Source organism: Argentina silus (assembly GCF_951799395.1).
Source record: "Argentina silus genome assembly, chromosome: X".
In the NCBI taxonomy this organism is placed as follows: Eukaryota; Metazoa; Chordata; class Actinopteri; order Argentiniformes; family Argentinidae; genus Argentina; species Argentina silus.
Genome location: NC_139653.1, coordinates 28,856,328 through 28,875,142, shown reverse-complemented (window position 1 = coordinate 28,875,142; position 18,815 = coordinate 28,856,328). Strand labels below are relative to the sequence as shown.

At 41.8% G+C, this 18,815-nt stretch overlaps 1 protein-coding gene across 1 annotated transcript in view; it reads left to right on the top strand.

The window, feature by feature from the left end:
• The window catches only part of arrb1 (arrestin, beta 1), a gene marked incomplete at both ends in the record, with an annotated part of 25,789 nt that extends 6,974 nt beyond the window's left edge, over positions 1–18,815 (top strand). Inside the window, 15 exons of the mRNA XM_083694671.1 lie at positions 7,646–7,676; positions 9,024–9,084; positions 9,265–9,309; positions 9,682–9,878; positions 10,092–10,151; positions 10,746–10,813; positions 11,367–11,502; positions 11,689–11,773; positions 11,856–11,928; positions 12,242–12,379; positions 12,500–12,583; positions 12,872–12,895; positions 13,119–13,189; positions 13,313–13,361; positions 18,704–18,815. Coding sequence (XP_083550797.1) covers positions 7,646–7,676; positions 9,024–9,084; positions 9,265–9,309; positions 9,682–9,878; positions 10,092–10,151; positions 10,746–10,813; positions 11,367–11,502; positions 11,689–11,773; positions 11,856–11,928; positions 12,242–12,379; positions 12,500–12,583; positions 12,872–12,895; positions 13,119–13,189; positions 13,313–13,361; positions 18,704–18,815 — 1,234 coding nt within the window. The remainder of the gene's footprint in view (positions 1–7,645; positions 7,677–9,023; positions 9,085–9,264; positions 9,310–9,681; positions 9,879–10,091; positions 10,152–10,745; positions 10,814–11,366; positions 11,503–11,688; positions 11,774–11,855; positions 11,929–12,241; positions 12,380–12,499; positions 12,584–12,871; positions 12,896–13,118; positions 13,190–13,312; positions 13,362–18,703) is intronic.

Here is an 18,815-nt window from a genome sequence, read left to right as displayed (position 1 = left end):
TTACTCTCACTCACAATAGTGGCTCCACATAGTTATGAAAGCTTATGTCATGCTGTCATCATGGTGTGCTCATGTGTAGCTATTTCTGTGCATTGGGATCCTGTATGCCATCATAGTGGGCACTGACATGCATTTATGGAGAAGTGAAAGCTTGTTTGCATCACCCTCATGAAGGCAGCAACATTTGACGTGGCTTGTATGTTAAATAGGCAGAGACAGTCATCCTTTCCCTCCACTTCCCCTCTCTACTCATCCACTTAAATGCCTCCCTCCCCTTGCTCTGCCTACGCGGACGCCACTCTCTGTGTCTATTGGGTTTCAGGCTACTGTTGGAAAGAGAGTATGATTGATAGGAAGTAGAAAGCAGATAGGAGCTTCATTTGATCCCAGATATGAATCAATTTCTTAAACAAGAAGCAGAGATGAGGAAGGGGTTCATTTGATCAAGTGATTGTTCTATAATTGGTTGAACATTTACATTGAGTGTCTTCATTACCTCATTATTCCTATGTGATCAATTTTTAGAATTGTGTATTGCAGGAGGTTTAAAAGAGATGTTTCTGTTTTGTCTATTGTGATACTGTGTGTTTATGACCTATTTAAATAAAGCTGGATATGGGTCAGAATGTATAATATCTGTTTGAAAGATATTGTGAGCAAACAGACTCTTTTTGTAGAAATACAAAGATAGAATAGTCTACTTGGTGATATTTTCAAATATCACAGTTTCCATATCCCATTTGTTTTGTCTTTGTTCCTCTCTGTGTAACTCTGAAAGCCCTGTAACAGCGAACTTGAAATTAATAGGGTTATATAGGCTACTGTTTTTCCCTAATTCCCTCTATATTGTTTTGCAATCTATAGACCACATACTGTTGCAACATAACATCAAGGAATACGGAGTGTCATCTCTGATTGGGTCATGTCTCATAGTTGGTCATCATAGTACCCTGTGAGTGGATATGTCATTGTCAATGTGTTGGAATTTATAATACGCTGGTAAAGAGGAGCGTCACTGGAGACACCCAAACAAATGTTCAGCACTGCAAAACGAAAGTAGTAATATTTGGCTGTCAAACCTGATCCTACCATAATAAAATTGACTAGTTATTTAACTTTCCCCATAGATTGTTGATTGTTGAGTGTGATGAAATATTTGTATTTGACATTTGAGACATGTGTGCTAGTACAAGTAATGTGGCAAACGTGACCAGTCACTAATAGCTGAACACGGTACATCAGATGATGGGGAAAGCAAAATAATTAAGAATATTCAATTATATTATGGTGGGAGTATATTTAGCAGCCAAATATTAACATTTTCATGTAGCACTGAACATTCATTCCTTGTTACTAGCGTAATATCAAGAATCAGCACCAGCATCTTTTTGAGGAAAAATGTATTGGTCAGACACCTCTGGAAATACAGCCATTAGTCAAAGTCAAAGTGGCTTAGTTTAGTTTAGATTAGTATCCGAATCTATCGTCAATATCTCCCCGACACAAAATTAGTTGTTAACTTCTAGAGGTTTGCCAATGTTAGCTGTCTGCATTAGCTAGAGATTTATTTCGATTTCTAGAGAGCACAATTTCCACCTTCATTCTGAGCCATCTACCTATCCAAACTTGTGATTTGTCAGTAGAGGTGTCTGTCTATAGACCCAAAGCTGGCTCCATTATTTCCAGATGTACTGCATTAGCTGGAACAGATGGCTCGAGATGATGGGCTAACTGTAGTATTGTATTTTAACACTTTCACCTGCAAATAGTCCTAAATGTTAATGAGATATCTGTAATAGTAATTTGTTAAAATGCTGTGAATTTCTGCCTCAGATCAGTCTCTTTTAAAACATGATCATGGAAAAATAAAATACGAAAAATCACCTCAACGACTTCTTCTCAAATGTGGATTATATGGTAGAAAGTATAAATTGTGTTCACATAGTTGATGTTGACATACAATGATCTTAATAGGTTCGGGAGGAGAGTTTAGAACAATGAGACGACGCGACTTAGGCAACAGTGCGCACATGCGCCTGCTAAACTCATCGGGCACGCACACCTGCACATGCTCAATTAATCAGCCCACACAGTATATAACCAGCACTTAACCCTCACCTCATTTTATCTTCGGATCCTTGCTTGACGCTTGCCTTGGCGCCGATACTAACCCTCTACATCACCATGGACACCTTTGAGTGCAACGCTTCCAGTGGCGTGTTTGTCACAGATCCAGACTCTGCTGTCCCCACCCCGGATCTGACCAGCCCGGTTCGGGGGCCGCGAACTAAGGTGGTTCTTCTGTCCCTGCTCCTTGCTGCGGACTGTCCAGTCTGCTGGACCTGTCGGTCATTCCCCATCCTGTTGCTGCTTCTGCTGCTGCTTGGGGCCCTATCAGCATCTCGTTTGCTGACAGGTTTCCCAGACAGCTTCTCGCCGCTTCGGTGGCACCCTATTTCCTCTTTCCTCGCCGGAGCTCCTGCGGCCCTGGTCGCTCCGGCTCCCACCCCACCCGTCTTATCTCTTCCATCTTACAATGTGCCTCTTCTCCCCCCTTTGGCCCCCGTAGTCCCTGCTGCTGCCTTTGCTCCTTCTGCCTTCCTTGGCCCTCTCCGGCCCCTTTGCCCCCTCCCCCCTCCCTTGGGCTGGCTACCCTGAGTGGCCTTACCACCACCAGCTTTCCCTTGGCTGGCTACCCCCCGACCACTAGCTACCCCCCTCTAGATATGAGAATTCTCAAACCAGTAATCCTTCCCTGCAAAATACCTGCTACACCGGTAATACCTTTATAACAAACATTTCTACCAAGTGTAATCTTTGTGCCAGCCAGTGCACGTAACACTAAGATAACCCAAACGAGTGCACTCAGAATCTGAGAACACTAGATGACAGCAGAAGTTTTCCTCCGGTATTTTACTGCATGTTCACAAGCTAAATCTAGTGGCCTATTTAAATAACAAAAGTAATCAAGTATTCTGTGATGTACTTGACAGTTGATTGAATTACGTCTTGAAAGGTTTTTTTATCTTCATAAGACTAGCCTCTACAATGCCAGCTCTGCAGTTGGTGCACAACTCACACATGCACATTATAGGGCCCTACGTTTATCATACTGGGGCAGTTGCGTTTTTTTTATTCCACAAAATCCTCTGCCATGATCCAAATCAACAGGTCACTTCACACTAGTTTACTGGCTGCTAGCTTCAGAACAATAATTTTCTCTCTCTGGCTACCGTAGCAGGATAAAAATGTGTCATAAACCAGTGTCACTGGTCACGCCTTGCACATTGCATATGCCATTTTATTCATTTAATAAATAGTAATTATACCGGTGCTACCGGTAAAACCTTCCTGCCCCAGCGCCACCGAGCTGCTTGACTGGGCCAAACACTCTCACCACTGCTGTCTCCTTGCCTCTCTTCTCCACAGCTCTCGCCTTCCAGTCCCTGCCAGTACCAGCCCATCTCTGCGAGAGGATTCTGACAGGTACGGATATCGATCTTTCCCTACTTCTTTCTTCTCTACCTCCCTCCGGCCATTCCTCGTCACACCTTCCCACGCAATCTCATTCCTTAGAGTTTGCTACAGCCTTCGCCCTCTACGCCTCGGTGATTGGTGCCACTTTCCCCCACCAACATGTCGAATTATGGGATTATCTGTCTCTCCTGGCTCTACTGCACGTCCATACTGGGGGCCCCGACAACACAGCCACAGTCCACACAATCAACAGATGCTGGTCGAGCTCACCATACATCGCTCCCCTTCACCGCCGTCTAATATGGATTTCTGTTTGCAACAACTTCATAATTTGAGCTCTCTCATTTCCACCTACAGACATTCAGAACGTTGGCACCAGATACACACCCGGACCCGACATCAGTACCACCATTTTCAGAACTCATCTTCCTATGAATCATCCCCTCTCCGCTCTACATCAACAATCCCTCCACACCATCCTTCAAGCCCTAGCCCCAAGCACCATCCTAATGGGCTGGCTGGAATTCATACCAATCATTCCACCACCATTACACACTGCCTTTCCCTAACGTCAATCTCTTGACCGTCACTTCCTACATTACGCTCAGAGATCACCACCAATACGCACAGCTTCGATCCTTCCTGTCACCCGTGTACCTCCTACCTGATCGAATTTGATTCCCAGACCATCCAGTACCACAACAAATACAGCAAAACCACAGGCACTGCCCACGCCATCATTGTCTATTAATGACCTGACATGTTTTAAGTGAGAAGATATGGCTTGTCAAGACAGGAAATTCAAAATGAGCACCACCACCCATAACTTCACCTATTCACTAACAAGGTTTTCCAGCACACCGCTTTGATACCTGCTGTATGTTGGTCTTCTGAACTTCAAACAACATCTACTCACGCTGGGCAGGTTGATTCAAAGCTTCTCTCAAACAGCCAAATTTATACTCTTCAGAGTGATAATACAAACCCACAGAGGTCAGGCTGCATAAAGAAGAATATGCAGGTCAGTGTTCCATTGAATAGGTCTGTTGTGCCACACCTAAAACCTCAGTCCTATATCAGACCTAAAAGTCAATCCTGGATGCTGATTTGGGAGCTTCCGCGCGCCCCTGCTTAAGATAAAAAGTTGAGGGAACACTGATGCTGGTTTATGTTTGGTGGTTTACACACATCATTTATTTGTATATAATAATCCTAATAGAAAAGCAAAAACATTTAAGAACTAGGCATATTCATAAATTTGACAGTGGCTGACATGTTTGGATACAAAACAAAACTTCAGCCACAATACAGGAGCGGGTGAGAAAGCAACATAATATTATGGATATTTTTTACCAACACAAACTGCATGATTGTCACAGAGCATTAGCGCTAAACCCAGGCAGGCAGGCTTGAATTTTGGACAGTATGAATAATGTAGTGACCCAGTTGTCATCTGTAAACTGAGGAGGTAGACCTATCTCCATATAAAAATACAAACAGTACACCTACGATGGGAACAAAGCTGACTCTAGCTGTTGTTGTTGTTTTTCAATGCTGTTCTCTTGTTTGAAAGACTGTTTATTTGGCGTGGGCTACGGCCACAGCCTATTTGTGCTTTATTCAACCAGTTAATTCGAGAAACCTTTTATCCATTATTGGGTATTCTCTTTTATTTTATGCATGGAGTTCGCTAGCTACCCTAGTCTGAAAATGTAATGAATTAATGTCTCTAATTATCTGTGGATTGCCCGAGGCTACTACTGAGTTTGTACAGTAATGATGACAGAAAAAGTGCCTTCCCGATAACAGTACTAGTGCAAATTGTTGCGGGCAAGTTTACAATTAACTGGCTAGACTTAGCTACATCACTGGTATTGGAGGACGTATTATGCCATTGCCATTTAACAGATTATTTACATGACTGTCACAGAGGAGCATCAAAGTTGACATAACAGTGGTGAGCCTATAGTGCCATTAAACACCACACCTTCTGTCCTGTTTTGAATGTTACGGGGAGGTGCTTTCCTAGGCTCCAGGAGCCCGGCTGATACAGCAAATGATGAGTTACATACTAGCATGGATAGCAAGCTAGATTTCTGGTTTATGAGGCATACATTAATGTTGTTATCCCAGCAAAGGCACCCCTTTCAGAAATGTCATTATGATGATCTGCCTAGCTTTCACATACATAGTCCTATACTAGTCCTCTAGGCTACAGCTATAGTTGGGCTAGCTGTGATGATAACGTTGTTAGCTATTCAACGAAAATAGTTGTTATCGCACCCAAACCACACTAGTGTTTACTAAATCTTTTTGTTTATTGAATTGATCTCAGCCAAGCTCTGATCTATCCATCCATGTTGAAACTATGTGACGGGGCAGCAGCCGGCAGCAGCAGTGTTGTATGTTGTTGCTGCTGTATCTTGCATCAGCTTAGTGAGAATGTTCACATTAGACTAGCATTCATCACGTTAGACCACATTACCTAATGGGACTCAAAAGCTGCATCTTAATCGGTTGTGTAGAAATTGCTGTTGCTCTGACTAGAGCAATGTCTTAATTTTTATGTAATTTCTATTAAGGTACCTGGTAAACGAAAACAGCTGAACTAATTGTTACAGTATTCAGAAGGTGTGTAGACATTTGGCACAAAGACATACAAAATGGCATAGAAATCAGTGGTCAAACGGCTGAGAAATTACCCAAGGTGATTAACGTCGATCACCCAATAACCTACCCTCTCACCTCAACCACTTTTAGTTACTACCGACCTACCGCGCTCTACGTGCTCTGCCCCACGCAACTCTCTTCATCACAGAGAACGGCCATCCTGTCACCAGACATTGATTTCAAGCCCACCTCAAATCCAATCTCACATCAACCACACCGGTTAACCAGCTCACCACTACTCCTCCCACTTTTTCTGGATAGGGGCCATCACTACTGCTGAGTACAACGGCCTCCCAGACACCATCATCAAACTTCTCGGCAGATGGTCATCTAACGCCAACACTTACATACGTCATTACAACATTACAAATGTGTAACCCTTCTCATATCAGCCCAAACAAACTTCTCAGACCTAACGCCTGTCTCCTATCGCCTCTCTACCCCCTGTGCTCTCTGCATCTCACAAGCTCACTGTGTCCATGTCCTCTACACCTCACACACACACACCACCCGAGACACGCTAGACCTACAAGTCCTGCCCAACTACCGCACAAGGCTCATAAGCCACCTACACTCTCATCTCTCAGTTCTTGGCGCCACATGCACAATCACTGAGACAACTTAAACGTACACTTCACATTCAACTCACATACAAGGCTCTACGCTCACACACAGCTCAAAACAAGCTTGAAACGGGTCAACTGGCTGGATGGCTTTTAGGGGGGTTACGCACAACCATGGTCCAGGCCGAGGGCTGGCTTCAACAGATGGGGGAGTCTCACACAACCTTGATCCATGATTGAGGACCGACTCTACCTAAAGGGAGGGCCACTCATATCCTCTGGCCATGGTTGAGGCTGGCCCTCCATAGTAGCGTCCAAGCCAAAACACATATCATACTTACTCACACACCCACACATATGCATCTCTAGAGAGAAACCGCACTAATGAACCATACAATTTCAGTTTAAGGGAAGCTTTTGCCAGTTATTCCCACAACCTTAATTGAGGGAGCCTTATTCAAGGAGGATGTTGTGAGGGTCTGCTCTGTAACCTAATGGGGTTCCTAGAGACATGGAGGGTAATTTATGACAACATTAAGACTCAACAAATAGGGAGGGAAGGTAATTGCATCTGACGCCATGCAAAGCCAGGATGCTTCATATGAGGAAGCAGGGCTGAGTGCAGTCAGTGAGTGAGAAAGCCTGGCTACAGGAGAAAACAGTCACCATTCATCATATTCCAAAGCTGTCATGTATGTTGTTTTATCGACACCTGCAGGCCTGCTGATGTTGAGCAAGCTGTTGTCAAGTTACAGTGAGAGATCAATTAAAATAGCTCACAGACCATTGAAATGCCCTGTTTATAATAATGGTCACATGCTGTGGTGTAATCCAAATTGGCACCACAATATATCACTTAATGAGGCTGTTCATTAAGTTCATGTTCATGTGCCACTGAACAAGTAACATTAAATCTCCCTCTCCTTTTTTCCCAGGGTATTTAAGAAAGCAAGTCCCAATGGAAAGGTGAGTATTTCATGTCGTAACTTCATAAGCCATATCCTCATAAGACCATTTTGGCCAACTCTTATAGAATTACCTTGGAGTCCTTGCATTGAGAAATCCCAATGGAATTGCAGTTGTAAACATGCAATGTCATATCGTATTTCTGATTACCCCACATGGTCATATGTTAAGTAACGGTTATATCTGTTAAATAATACTATATAGTTTTTAGAAACAACATTGTATTAACATGCTGTTAATAATTAAGTAGTTGGTAAATTTGCTTTGTAATAATTTTTTTTCATTACAAATGTTTAATAGGGACTGTTCCACAAAAAGAGAAGAGAAAAGCTCAACTTCATTATTATGTAGTTATAGATCAATTACCATACTACCTTGTAATAACATATTCTACAATGTTGTAAGTAGATTGATAATATCAGTACTACACTGGTATAACTCAATGTAAAGCATTACCCAACATATTTAATACAGTATCATCATTATCAAGGGTTGCATTGGTAATCAGAGCACATTATGAAATACAAATATAATTTACCGCATTTTGTATGAAATAGCATTGTCTTCAACACAACACAGTTAGTTTGACCAAGTAAGACTTCACAACTCAGATGTTATTTATGATTTATTAAATTAATGTAAAATTAATGTTTTGGCGTGGACCCCATCCACCCGATTAGGTATGCTCCCGGACTATCGGATCTGCCTGGAAGCAGGCAGGGTGTGACGGAGCCCATCCCTCTCTGGGAAGACGGGGCTTTATCCTGGTGGTGCAGGCAGGGTGGTGATGGGTGCAACATATTCTGTCAGAAAGAGAACACGGAAACAGCAATAGAGAAGTCGGCCATGAGTTTTTATATGGTAAACATGAATTCTCATAGGCTGCAGGTTAATTAGGAACATACATGTATGGTTGTAGAGCTGATTAGTGACGTAAAAAGCTCAGTCTCTCTGGTAGAACCATAAGCTCTCATAAATACACTACTATAGGCAGAATATGAAAGAGCTGCAGGTGACTCAGCTCCAGCATGGTTAGCTCTATCTGAAGCTGACAGATCTATCCTTAGGAATCCACAGGGGTCCTCTAGACAAACACTGACCAGATATGGGGAAACTGGGGTCAGATAGGACTAGTGTCTATAGAGTAAACATAAACCTGATGATAAAAATTATCATAAAGCACATCCATCAATACACAGCTATGATAATACTGTTCCACACACTTTGCTACTGTATGAATTCATGTTTTCTCGTTGGATTAGATATTAATTTCAAGGATATACTGTATGAATGAGATTTTACTATTTGTCACCATAAAATCTGGGTCTGTTCTGCTCTCTTCCTCAGCTGACAGTGTATCTTGGGAAAAGGGACTTTGTTGACCATGTTGATCTTGTTGAGCCTGTGGGTAAGACAACTGTGACCATGACATTCATTGGTTTTCTGAATCAAGAATTAAAACACCCACTCTACCACTCTATTACTCACCATGCACTGTGGTTTAGGGGTTTGTATTTTTCTAGGAGACATTTCAGTGTCTGATGTCCAAAGGGTTTCCCACATAACACACATCTCATTCGCTCTCCAGATGGTGTGGTTTTAATAGATCCAGAGTATCTGAAAGAGAGAAAAGGTGATGTATGGCAGCTTTAAGGTTGTTACTCTGAAGTTGATAAATACAGATTTGTGACCATACATGATAAAAACAGGGAGTATCAGGCATGTTTCCAACTAATAATTTTTCGGCTTTTTTAAGAGGAGTTCCATTAGGATATGCAAGATCTGTTTTTCTAAATTCACTCAACATTCAATGTTCAAGGTAACACATCAGCGGGTAGCAATAGATTAGCTTATTTTCTTTAAAGATTTTTTTATTTGATTTAATGTATTTGCACAAATAGAAAGACAGTTTTAACAAAAGGTGTCACCCCCCAGTGTGGACAAACAAACAAACTAAACATTTAAAAATACAGTATGTAATCATGTGTTGCCTGTTGTCTTGTAGTGTTTGTGACGTTGACATGCGCATTCCGTTATGGACGTGAGGACTTGGATGTTCTGGGCTTAACATTTCGGAAGGACCTCTTTGTGGCGAACATCCAGGCCTTTCCACCAGTGCCTGAAGACAAGAAAAGCCTAACTCGCCTTCAAGAGCGTCTGATAAAAAAGCTTGGCGAGCATGCTTACCCTTTCACCTTTGAGGTAATTGTGACCATTCATGCTATAGCAGTAACAGCAGTTGTTACAGCAGGCTTAGTGGGAGTTGTAAAGTTTTTGTTATGCATCATTATAATCATCATTTTCCTAACAGTAATTTAAATACTTCTAGTGGGTGTATCCCATATCAAACTCAAAGTTGTATTTGGTTGGGAAATGCAATAAGGTTAAAGATTAGCTCAATTTCTCCACTGACAGATTCCGCTCAATTTACCCTGCTCAGTCACTCTTCAGCCTGGACCGGAGGACACAGGGAAGGTAATGCTAAGTGTCAAATAATAAGGGTCAAATGCCAGTACTGGAGTTGCTGAAACTGCACTACTTGCGCTGCGGCCGTTTGGAGAACAGCAACATCACAGGCTTTCTAACCACAATACCCTTCTGTAGCTACCTTACTGTTTTGGCAGAATCATTTTTTCTTCAAATGTCAAGTTATACCACTCAACTTTCAGTAATGCATGTGTTTTGTGTTTACACTCCTCCCTTCCCTCCAAGAGACTTCTCCATCATAAATAAAGATGCTCCCCTCTCAGTTACAACATTAAGATAGCTACAAATGTAAGCAAACTTATGGTGACTGTTGTAACTACCAGATTTTCTCATGGCTTAGTGCTTTCATAATAACAACAGGACCATATTGGCACACCTTGCCCAAAAAGCCAGCCCTCGTGTTTTCGTTCAAACCTGATTATTTTCCTTCCATAACACAAGTGGCTGTGCAGCCAATGGAGTTTCAGCAACTCCGGATTCAGCCTTTTTTATCAAGAAAGATTGACTATTTAACATTTACACAGTTACCAACGAAAAGGAATCCAAATGAATGCCATAACCTGTTATATTTTGTCTCCTAAGGCCTGTGGGGTTGACTTTGAAGTAAAAGCTTTCTGTGCAGAGAATGTTGAAGAAAAAATCCACAAAAGGTAAAGACATTTGATTGAGTACAGTGTATAATCCTCAGTGAAAAATATTATGAACATAAGATTAACATGAATTATTTATAAAATTGAAATCAACAATGGTTAACGAACTGGAAACATACTGTATGAGTCCGTCCAACATAGAGAACCAGATTTGTTGGGGATGCATTGAAGGCATTTGACTACTTGGAATTAATTTAGCATCTTGATAGGCAGCTATAGTCCGACCTACAATATCACACACCATTTACTATAATGGTGATTAGAGGGGCAAGCACATGTTTGGCATTTACCAATGTTTATTTATATTATAGATCATACTGTAAAAACCAAAACAGTACTTGATTTGATGGGAAGCTCAACCCCGCTGTGTATATTAAATGAAGGGTTCATTCCAATCCCCATGAGATGCACATTGCTACTGTAGGTCGTTCAGCACAAACATTTTACAGCATATTCTTTAATGAATATGCTGAAGAATATTTTGTGAGATATCTGAGATGACACAGATCACATGGAGAGAGTCCCAACATTTCACTCCTTGCTCATTGCACAGGAATTCAGTTCGTCTGGTCATACGAAAGGTTCAGTATGCCCCAGAGAAACCAGGCCCTCAACCCATGGCAGAGACAACACGACAGTTCCTCATGTCTGACAAGCCCCTGCATCTTGAAGCCTCGCTGGACAAAGAGGTGGCAAACAACATCACATTCTGTGCTAGAGGACACAATAGACAACAGCTCTCTCTTTAAAAAATGTCCTAAACAAATTCATTACATATCAATATTTTTGTAGATTATGGATAAGAATGGTATCTCAAATATCTCTGTAGATGTTGAATTCAAAGGAAAGTCTTATTTTCATCTTTTTTTTTCCAGATCTACTACCATGGGGAACCAATCAGTGTTAATGTACATGTCACAAACAACACAAATAAGACAGTGAAGAAAATGAAGATTTCAGGTTATTGCAACATATCAAGTTAATCATGTGTGTATTTTCAGAGCGATACACAGGTTTTAAGTATTGTTATATCTATTCACAGTGCGTCAGTATGCGGATATTTGCCTGTTCAACACTGCACAGTACAAGTGCCCTGTCGCAACAGAGGAGTCAGAGTACGTTTAATTTACCTCAACTTGTGTACAATCAAACGTTAAGACCAGTCTTGAACAACAAATTACATTTGAGTTCTGATTATTGAAGAGTACAAATAATTGACAAGGATACTGGAGATTAACCACTAACTACTACCACTATAATACTCTTTTGAGAACATGCAGCAGGGTGTACCTTTTCCCAACCTCCAGTAACAAAGAGCACACATTTAATCATAAAGCAGACCCTCCATTTTGCATCACAGATGAAAACCATCTTGGTTTTTTCCTTATACAGTAGACAACCCGTAAATTGTATTCATACTTTTTTCAGTGACATAGTGGCTCCTAGTGCAACATTTTGTAAAGTCTACACCCTCACCCCCTTCCTTGCCAACAACCGGGAGAAACGTGGCCTTGCTTTAGATGGAAAACTGAAGCATGAGGACACAAACTTGGCATCTAGTACATTGTGAGTGCAATTTACTATGATTTTGAACAAAACACAGCTGACAAATGAAGGGCTGGCATGATCAATAGATGAATGTCAGTTACAATGATTTGCTTGATTTTGCTCTTATTTCATGAACAGGTTAAGAGAGGGAGCAAACAAGGAGATCCTTGGCATTATTGTATCATACAAAGTCAAAGTGAAGCTGGTCGTGTCTCGAGGCGGGTATGCACTTAAACATATACATCTTGATTTGTGTGTGATACCCCAAGAAAGTTGTTGTGTTCATCATCATTATTGTCATTATTATCCATTGAGCAGTTACAGTACAACAAGTTGTTTATATTTTACATTGTTGCTCAAATAAGGGTGTAGTTGAATCCTACAATATTGTTTTCGAAATAGCTTTTTTATAGTGATGCATAAATAAATAAATAAAAGAAAAGAAATACACTCAACTACATCTTGTTTTGGTGTCTGAAGTAAAAGTTGATCCTTTTTCATTGATTTCAGACTTTTAGGGGATCTTGCCTCAAGGTAACTAGATATATGTTCTAATCACAATTATTGATTTCTTCACATTTGATGTTATAAACTGTAAGATATTCCTGTCACACATCTAAGGCTAGAAAGTGGTATAAGACATACCCTATAGGATATATAGTATGTACTACTATACTATATTACTACTAAACTACTAACCTACATAAACAATACTGCAATCAGTTTGTCTACATATAGTTTTCATTTCCTTTTTCAGTGATGTTTCTGTTGAGCTTCCCTTCACGTTGATGCATCCTAAACCGATTGAGGAATCAATCTACAGAGATGGTAGGGCTCTCTCTATTTTAACCAATCCACTGTTATGGAATTCAATGATCCTTGCATCCACTGAACACACATTCTGACACAACAAAGTGAATGTTCAAATTACACTATTTTCCCTTGTTGCAGCTCCAGACGAAGCACCACTAGACACAAACCTGATAGAGTTTGACACAAAGTAAGCAGCTTGCTCCTGGTCTCTTTGACATAACATTGTGGGCTCACTGGGCTACCTGCAGCATGGCTCTTCAATAATACATTGCTCACTTCCTGCTGTTTCATTTCCTCCCCATAACAGCCTCTCCTTTGTGCATGCACATTAACAAGCAGATAAGCACAATTATGAATAATTGATTCAATGTCTTTTTGTGTAATGTGGTCTCCCTCTCACAAGCACACACCTATCCCATTTCTATCCTCTTTTATGGTCACATCAATAAGCCTGACAGGAAACAAGAGATATATTGCAGTTGAAGGTTTTTCTCCCACTCAGGCTCCCAAAGCATTAACGTTGATGGCTCCAAATTATAATGTGCTGACATTACTGGTTTATACTTGTGCTGACATGTTCCCACATCCATTGTGTCTGTGAATAACTCTACAACAAAAACATTAAGCATACTGTAATGTAAAAAATATTGTACAGTAATCTTATATTTTTGATTCAATTAGCACTCTGTATGTAAAAGATTGATAACTGATTAATAGGCATTTATGCATATAGGCTTGTATTCTTAATACTTACAGGAAGTCCTCAATACATAATACATAACACCATCTCTCTGTAATGAACTGACAATGCATTTAGCTGTATACACTGTATAGGGAGCCATCAGCTGTTATGAATTTAGGTTAAAGGGATGGTTTTGAGTCATACAATAGCATTAAAAACATCTACACTAATCCTGTCTCTACTTTGCGACTGGCAGCAAAGGCAAAACAGTTAACAGCACCCTCTGGTGTCACCCTTTAGCCTCACAAACCAATTTCATGGATTACAACATGGGCCTTTTTGAGTGTGGGCTATCCATGAGCAAAACCACTCAGTGCAGGCTTATTCGAGCAACGTTTAAAACCAAGTAATGAACGACTGAACATGCAGGGTACAATATCTTTGTACCCTGCATTAAAAGGAAACACATAAAGTCAAATATAATAGTAGGCCTAATCAAGACCATTGACAGAGGATGTGGCCATGTGCAGCTTTCTTTCCAAACACTAACACATATCAAATAGATTTCTATAGTTTCTAGCCTACACACTCCACCTGAATAGAGCCATTTACAAATGTAGAAACTTTGATAGCCTATATATTTTGTATCTCTACTTAAGAAGGAAAATCCTTCTGGATCAGGATAGGGTACATTACTTCAAAACTATACTTTTAACTTTACTTATAAACTACTACTTGCACTATTTGATAGTGTAAAAGCATATATTAACCATTACACATTACAAACTATTCAGATGGAGTGTGTAGGCTCTACATATTGGCCATTCCTAGATACTGTAGCTTTATACATCCATTGTAAATAAAATACAATATTTGGCGAGTAACTGCGGCTCTGTGCGCTAAGAAAGGCTCTCTGTGAACATAGATAGGCACGTGCTCAGATAGTCCTTTGCCGAGATGTTCTGACAACAAGACAGCCCACGCTGTCATCTCTGAACGTCAAAATGGCACACACGGTAATAGTCCACACGCTGTTTTCGTTTTGCATATCTAAGGGATGTAACCGCATCCTCTCCAATAGACAGTTTCAGTGTTAGCATTGTCTGAATTGTTCGCCAAAATCGGCTTCCAAAAATAAGTTACAACTACAATCGTAAGTATGATCATTTGCCCCGCCTTTATAGTAGCATGGCACCACACTGATGTTTGCTTCACTAAAACTGTAATGTAAGTTATCTTTCAGTCGACTCAGTTCGACATCTTATGATGGGATATGCAACTTTGCATACCCTATTCAGTCATGCCTGGAACAGGCCTGGAGCACTTTGCACTTTGACCCCGCCCAGCCCAGCCCAGCCAATAAAGGCTCTTGCCCATTTCATTCTTCACTCACAAGCCCTTTTGCAGTGTACTGATAGAACCTGGCTACGTAACTTAAGTGTTCCACTGGAAAGTTAACAGCTTTCCCCGGGGCATTAGGTTACTTATTCTTCTTCACAGGAATCCTGCTGATTCAGGCTTCAGTCTTACCGAGCAAAGTTCCCTCTAGTTTGGTTTGCCAACAAGAGATTGAATTAGTCACTAGCCTAGCTACATTCTCTTGTGCCTTCAGATGCCACATGAGTTTTGTTGCTAGCTGGTGGGTGAGCTTTCATTGTGTACACCACCATGGAAGCAATCCCTTCTTTTACTACACTAACTGAAAGACCTCTTTTACTACACCAAGTAAAATAAAAAGTCTAGTTTGCTTCCTTGTATTTTCCACACTAGTTAACACTTGGTTACAAAATTGCTTGGCAAGCTAGTCTCCGGTACACAACCGTTAGCCTGCTCCCCCCCACTTTACTGTTATTAGCCTGACTTGCTAGCTTCACCACACTACACGCTACACTAGCTGGCTAATGACAGGGAGGTTGGCTAGTTATAAACCCACACTAGTTAATTACTATAAACCACTACCTGGCTACTTTCTCTCGTAGTTCCTTTCAGATACAGTTTGTGTGTCAGACACGTTAGTGTTACAACTGGCTCTTTTGCTTGCATTCTGAGCTAACTAGCATACACAAGGTACACTATTGACAGATCTATTTGCTATCTTTTCTCTCCTTCTCAACTTCCAGGTTGATATAAGATGTAAAGTGAAGAAGCCTAATCCGTGCCCGTATTGTTATCGTAAGTGCGGAGGCACTACGGCCCCTTGGGATTCTCACCCCACCTGCTCCACCAGAGCTGGTGAATAGACTGCTGGATGAAGAAGCCGCTGATCGTGAGGCCTCACAGCAAATGTCCTCCTCTCTCAGTGAACGTCCTTGTAGTGCCACAGTCCTTTTCTCTCTATGAGAGTGAGGGGAGCAACCTCTTGCGCTGTGTGCCCAACAACGACTTGTCAGAAGGAGAGATGGATGAGGCTCTTGGAGAAGAGCCCCTCCCCTCTGCTCAACCTGTTACACAGGCGAGTGAGTGTGGTGATGAGTCTGTCCCTGACTTTCCTTTCATGGAAGCAATCAGGCGTGCTGCAGTGAAACTCGATGTTGAGCTTCCTGGGCCCCCTCCAACCACAAAGAGGACTAGGCTGGATGGTCTCACCTCAGCGGGTGAACCACCATCCGCACACGTGTGCATGCCTGTCTTCTTAGACTGCTTATCCCTGATTCAGTCTATGTGCAATAAGCCCCTCACCTCCGCATCATCAGACCTGGCTAATGCCACCTGGATATGGCTGATGCGGAGGCAGTGGGCTGGAACTCCCTCCTGCCTATGGAGGTGTCATTGGCTGCGTACCTCGACCCCAAGGCAACAACTGGCTCCTCCACCATGATGGCTGCACTGAAGCCTGAGCACTTTAATGTAGCCACCTATGGCAGAATCTACAAAGCTTCTGCACAGGTCTGATGACGCTCCATCAACGCCACAGCCCTCCTCTCTGTCTACCTAGCTGTGCAGCTAAGGTGCTGTTTGCCTTCCTGGTCGATGGGGCTACAGTCAAGCTCAAAAAAATTATGGAGCTAGGCCTCCTTGCTGACAATGTGACCAGGATCCTGGCACTGCTACTGGCAGAGTGATAGGGCTGGCTGTCGTTGGGCTGCCTGGCTTGACAAAGCCTTACATGCCTCCTGCTGTACAGGCGGTGTCCATGAGGCACACATTCCCAGGTCTTGGACGGGATGGGGACAGGCCAGACACACTCCTTTATGCATTCTCTCCTGTCAGCTTCATTTCTCCACTCTGGACAGAGTGAGGATGTGCGGTCCATCCCTTCTCCTGATTTCTCTGTGTTTGCCAGGGAGACCTTGGCGAGCAGAGATAGCACAGCTTCTTTACACAAGACCTTGGTGCCTTCCGTTGTGCAGGGATTTTCTATCCCAAGCACAGGGCCAAATATTCCACCCTCACCTGAGTTAATGAATCTATGGGATTGGACGTGTGAGGTCCAATGTAAACTCTTGTCCCCGAACGTCATTGAAAGTACAATTCAGGGGGCTAGAGCCCCCTCTACAAGGAGTCTATACAATCTCAAGTGGACTGTGTTGGTGTGATAGACGTGGTGTGGTGCCTTCCCTCTGCTCCATTCCCACAACCCTTTCCTTTTAACAGGAACTGCTGGAACAGGGCAAGGCCTTATCCACCATTAAGGGCTACTGCAAAGGGGCTTCTCTGTTTCTGAGATTTGTGCTGCAGCTAGTTGGGCCTTCCCTCACATTTAGCGCTGGAGCTAATTAGGGTGGACCGGGTACATTTCTATGTACTCTCAGGTTTCTGCTTTGTGAAAAGGCAATCGGGGCATTGAGCAAATGTCCCATAGTGAGATGTCGACTGAAAGAATACTTTGGGTTATGGTATGTAACCCTGGTTCTCTGAAGGAGATTAGAGAGACATCTCACCTGATTGCCCCTCTTTTACAGGCTTGTGATGAGGTGGTTTGCAGAATGAGCGCTCCCGCCTGTTCCAGGTGCAATTGAATAGGGTTTCAGCAAATAGAGTAAGCAAGGGTGCATATCCCAGAGTACGATGTCTCCCTCGTCTCCTTCAGAGAACCGAGGTTACATACCAAGTTTTGTTTAAAGCAAATCGTGTGTGGTCCCAGGTAATCTTTACACTACATCATTTAACATTATGGGTCTTAGTGCAAAACAGTCCCGAGCAGTGAGCAAAGTTTCCAAAATAGTCTAAATATACAGTGCCCTACGTAAGTAAGGGGACAATTAATCATGTTTCCTTCTTTTGGCTCAACTCTCCAAAAGTTTGGATTTGAAATCAAACAATTACTGTGAGGTTAAAGTAGAGATTCTCAGCTTTTATTTGATGGTATTTGCGTATATATTGGTTGCACCATTCAGAAATTACAACTTTTATGCATAGTCCCCCCTGCTTCACTGTCCCATTACTTACACAGGGCACTGGAGGGGGTGGGATTTTTAAATGGAGGGGGTGGGATTTAAAGAGGCAATCTGGGATCAAAGCTATACAGTGTCTACAATTACGTTTTTTACAAACAATGTAGTAAAACTTATAGTTAAGCTTATATTTTGAGTTCTGATGGGGTACTAAGATCATGAGGAATTTATTTATTTTAAAGTTATATTCTTCAGGAATCAATAGCAGTATATCATTAATATAAAAGACCAAAAATGTACCAATCCCAGATTACAAATAATAATAATTGCTATAGTAATAGTTTAATAGTTTAATAATTCACTGGCTTCTAAAAAACAGATTTGTTACACGGTTTATTGCTGTTTTGCAAAAGTAAAATGGGGCCCCATGTGTATCTGTTAGTTTTACTATGAGAACTACTGTAACATGCCTGACCCATCACTGTGCTAATGAGCTTGAATCCCTCTCTTCAGTGATGATGACATCATCTTCGAAGACTTTGCACGGCAGAGGCTGATTGGGGCAAAAGACGACAAAGACGAGGATGACGAGGGCACAGACTCGCCCAAATTGAATGACAGATAA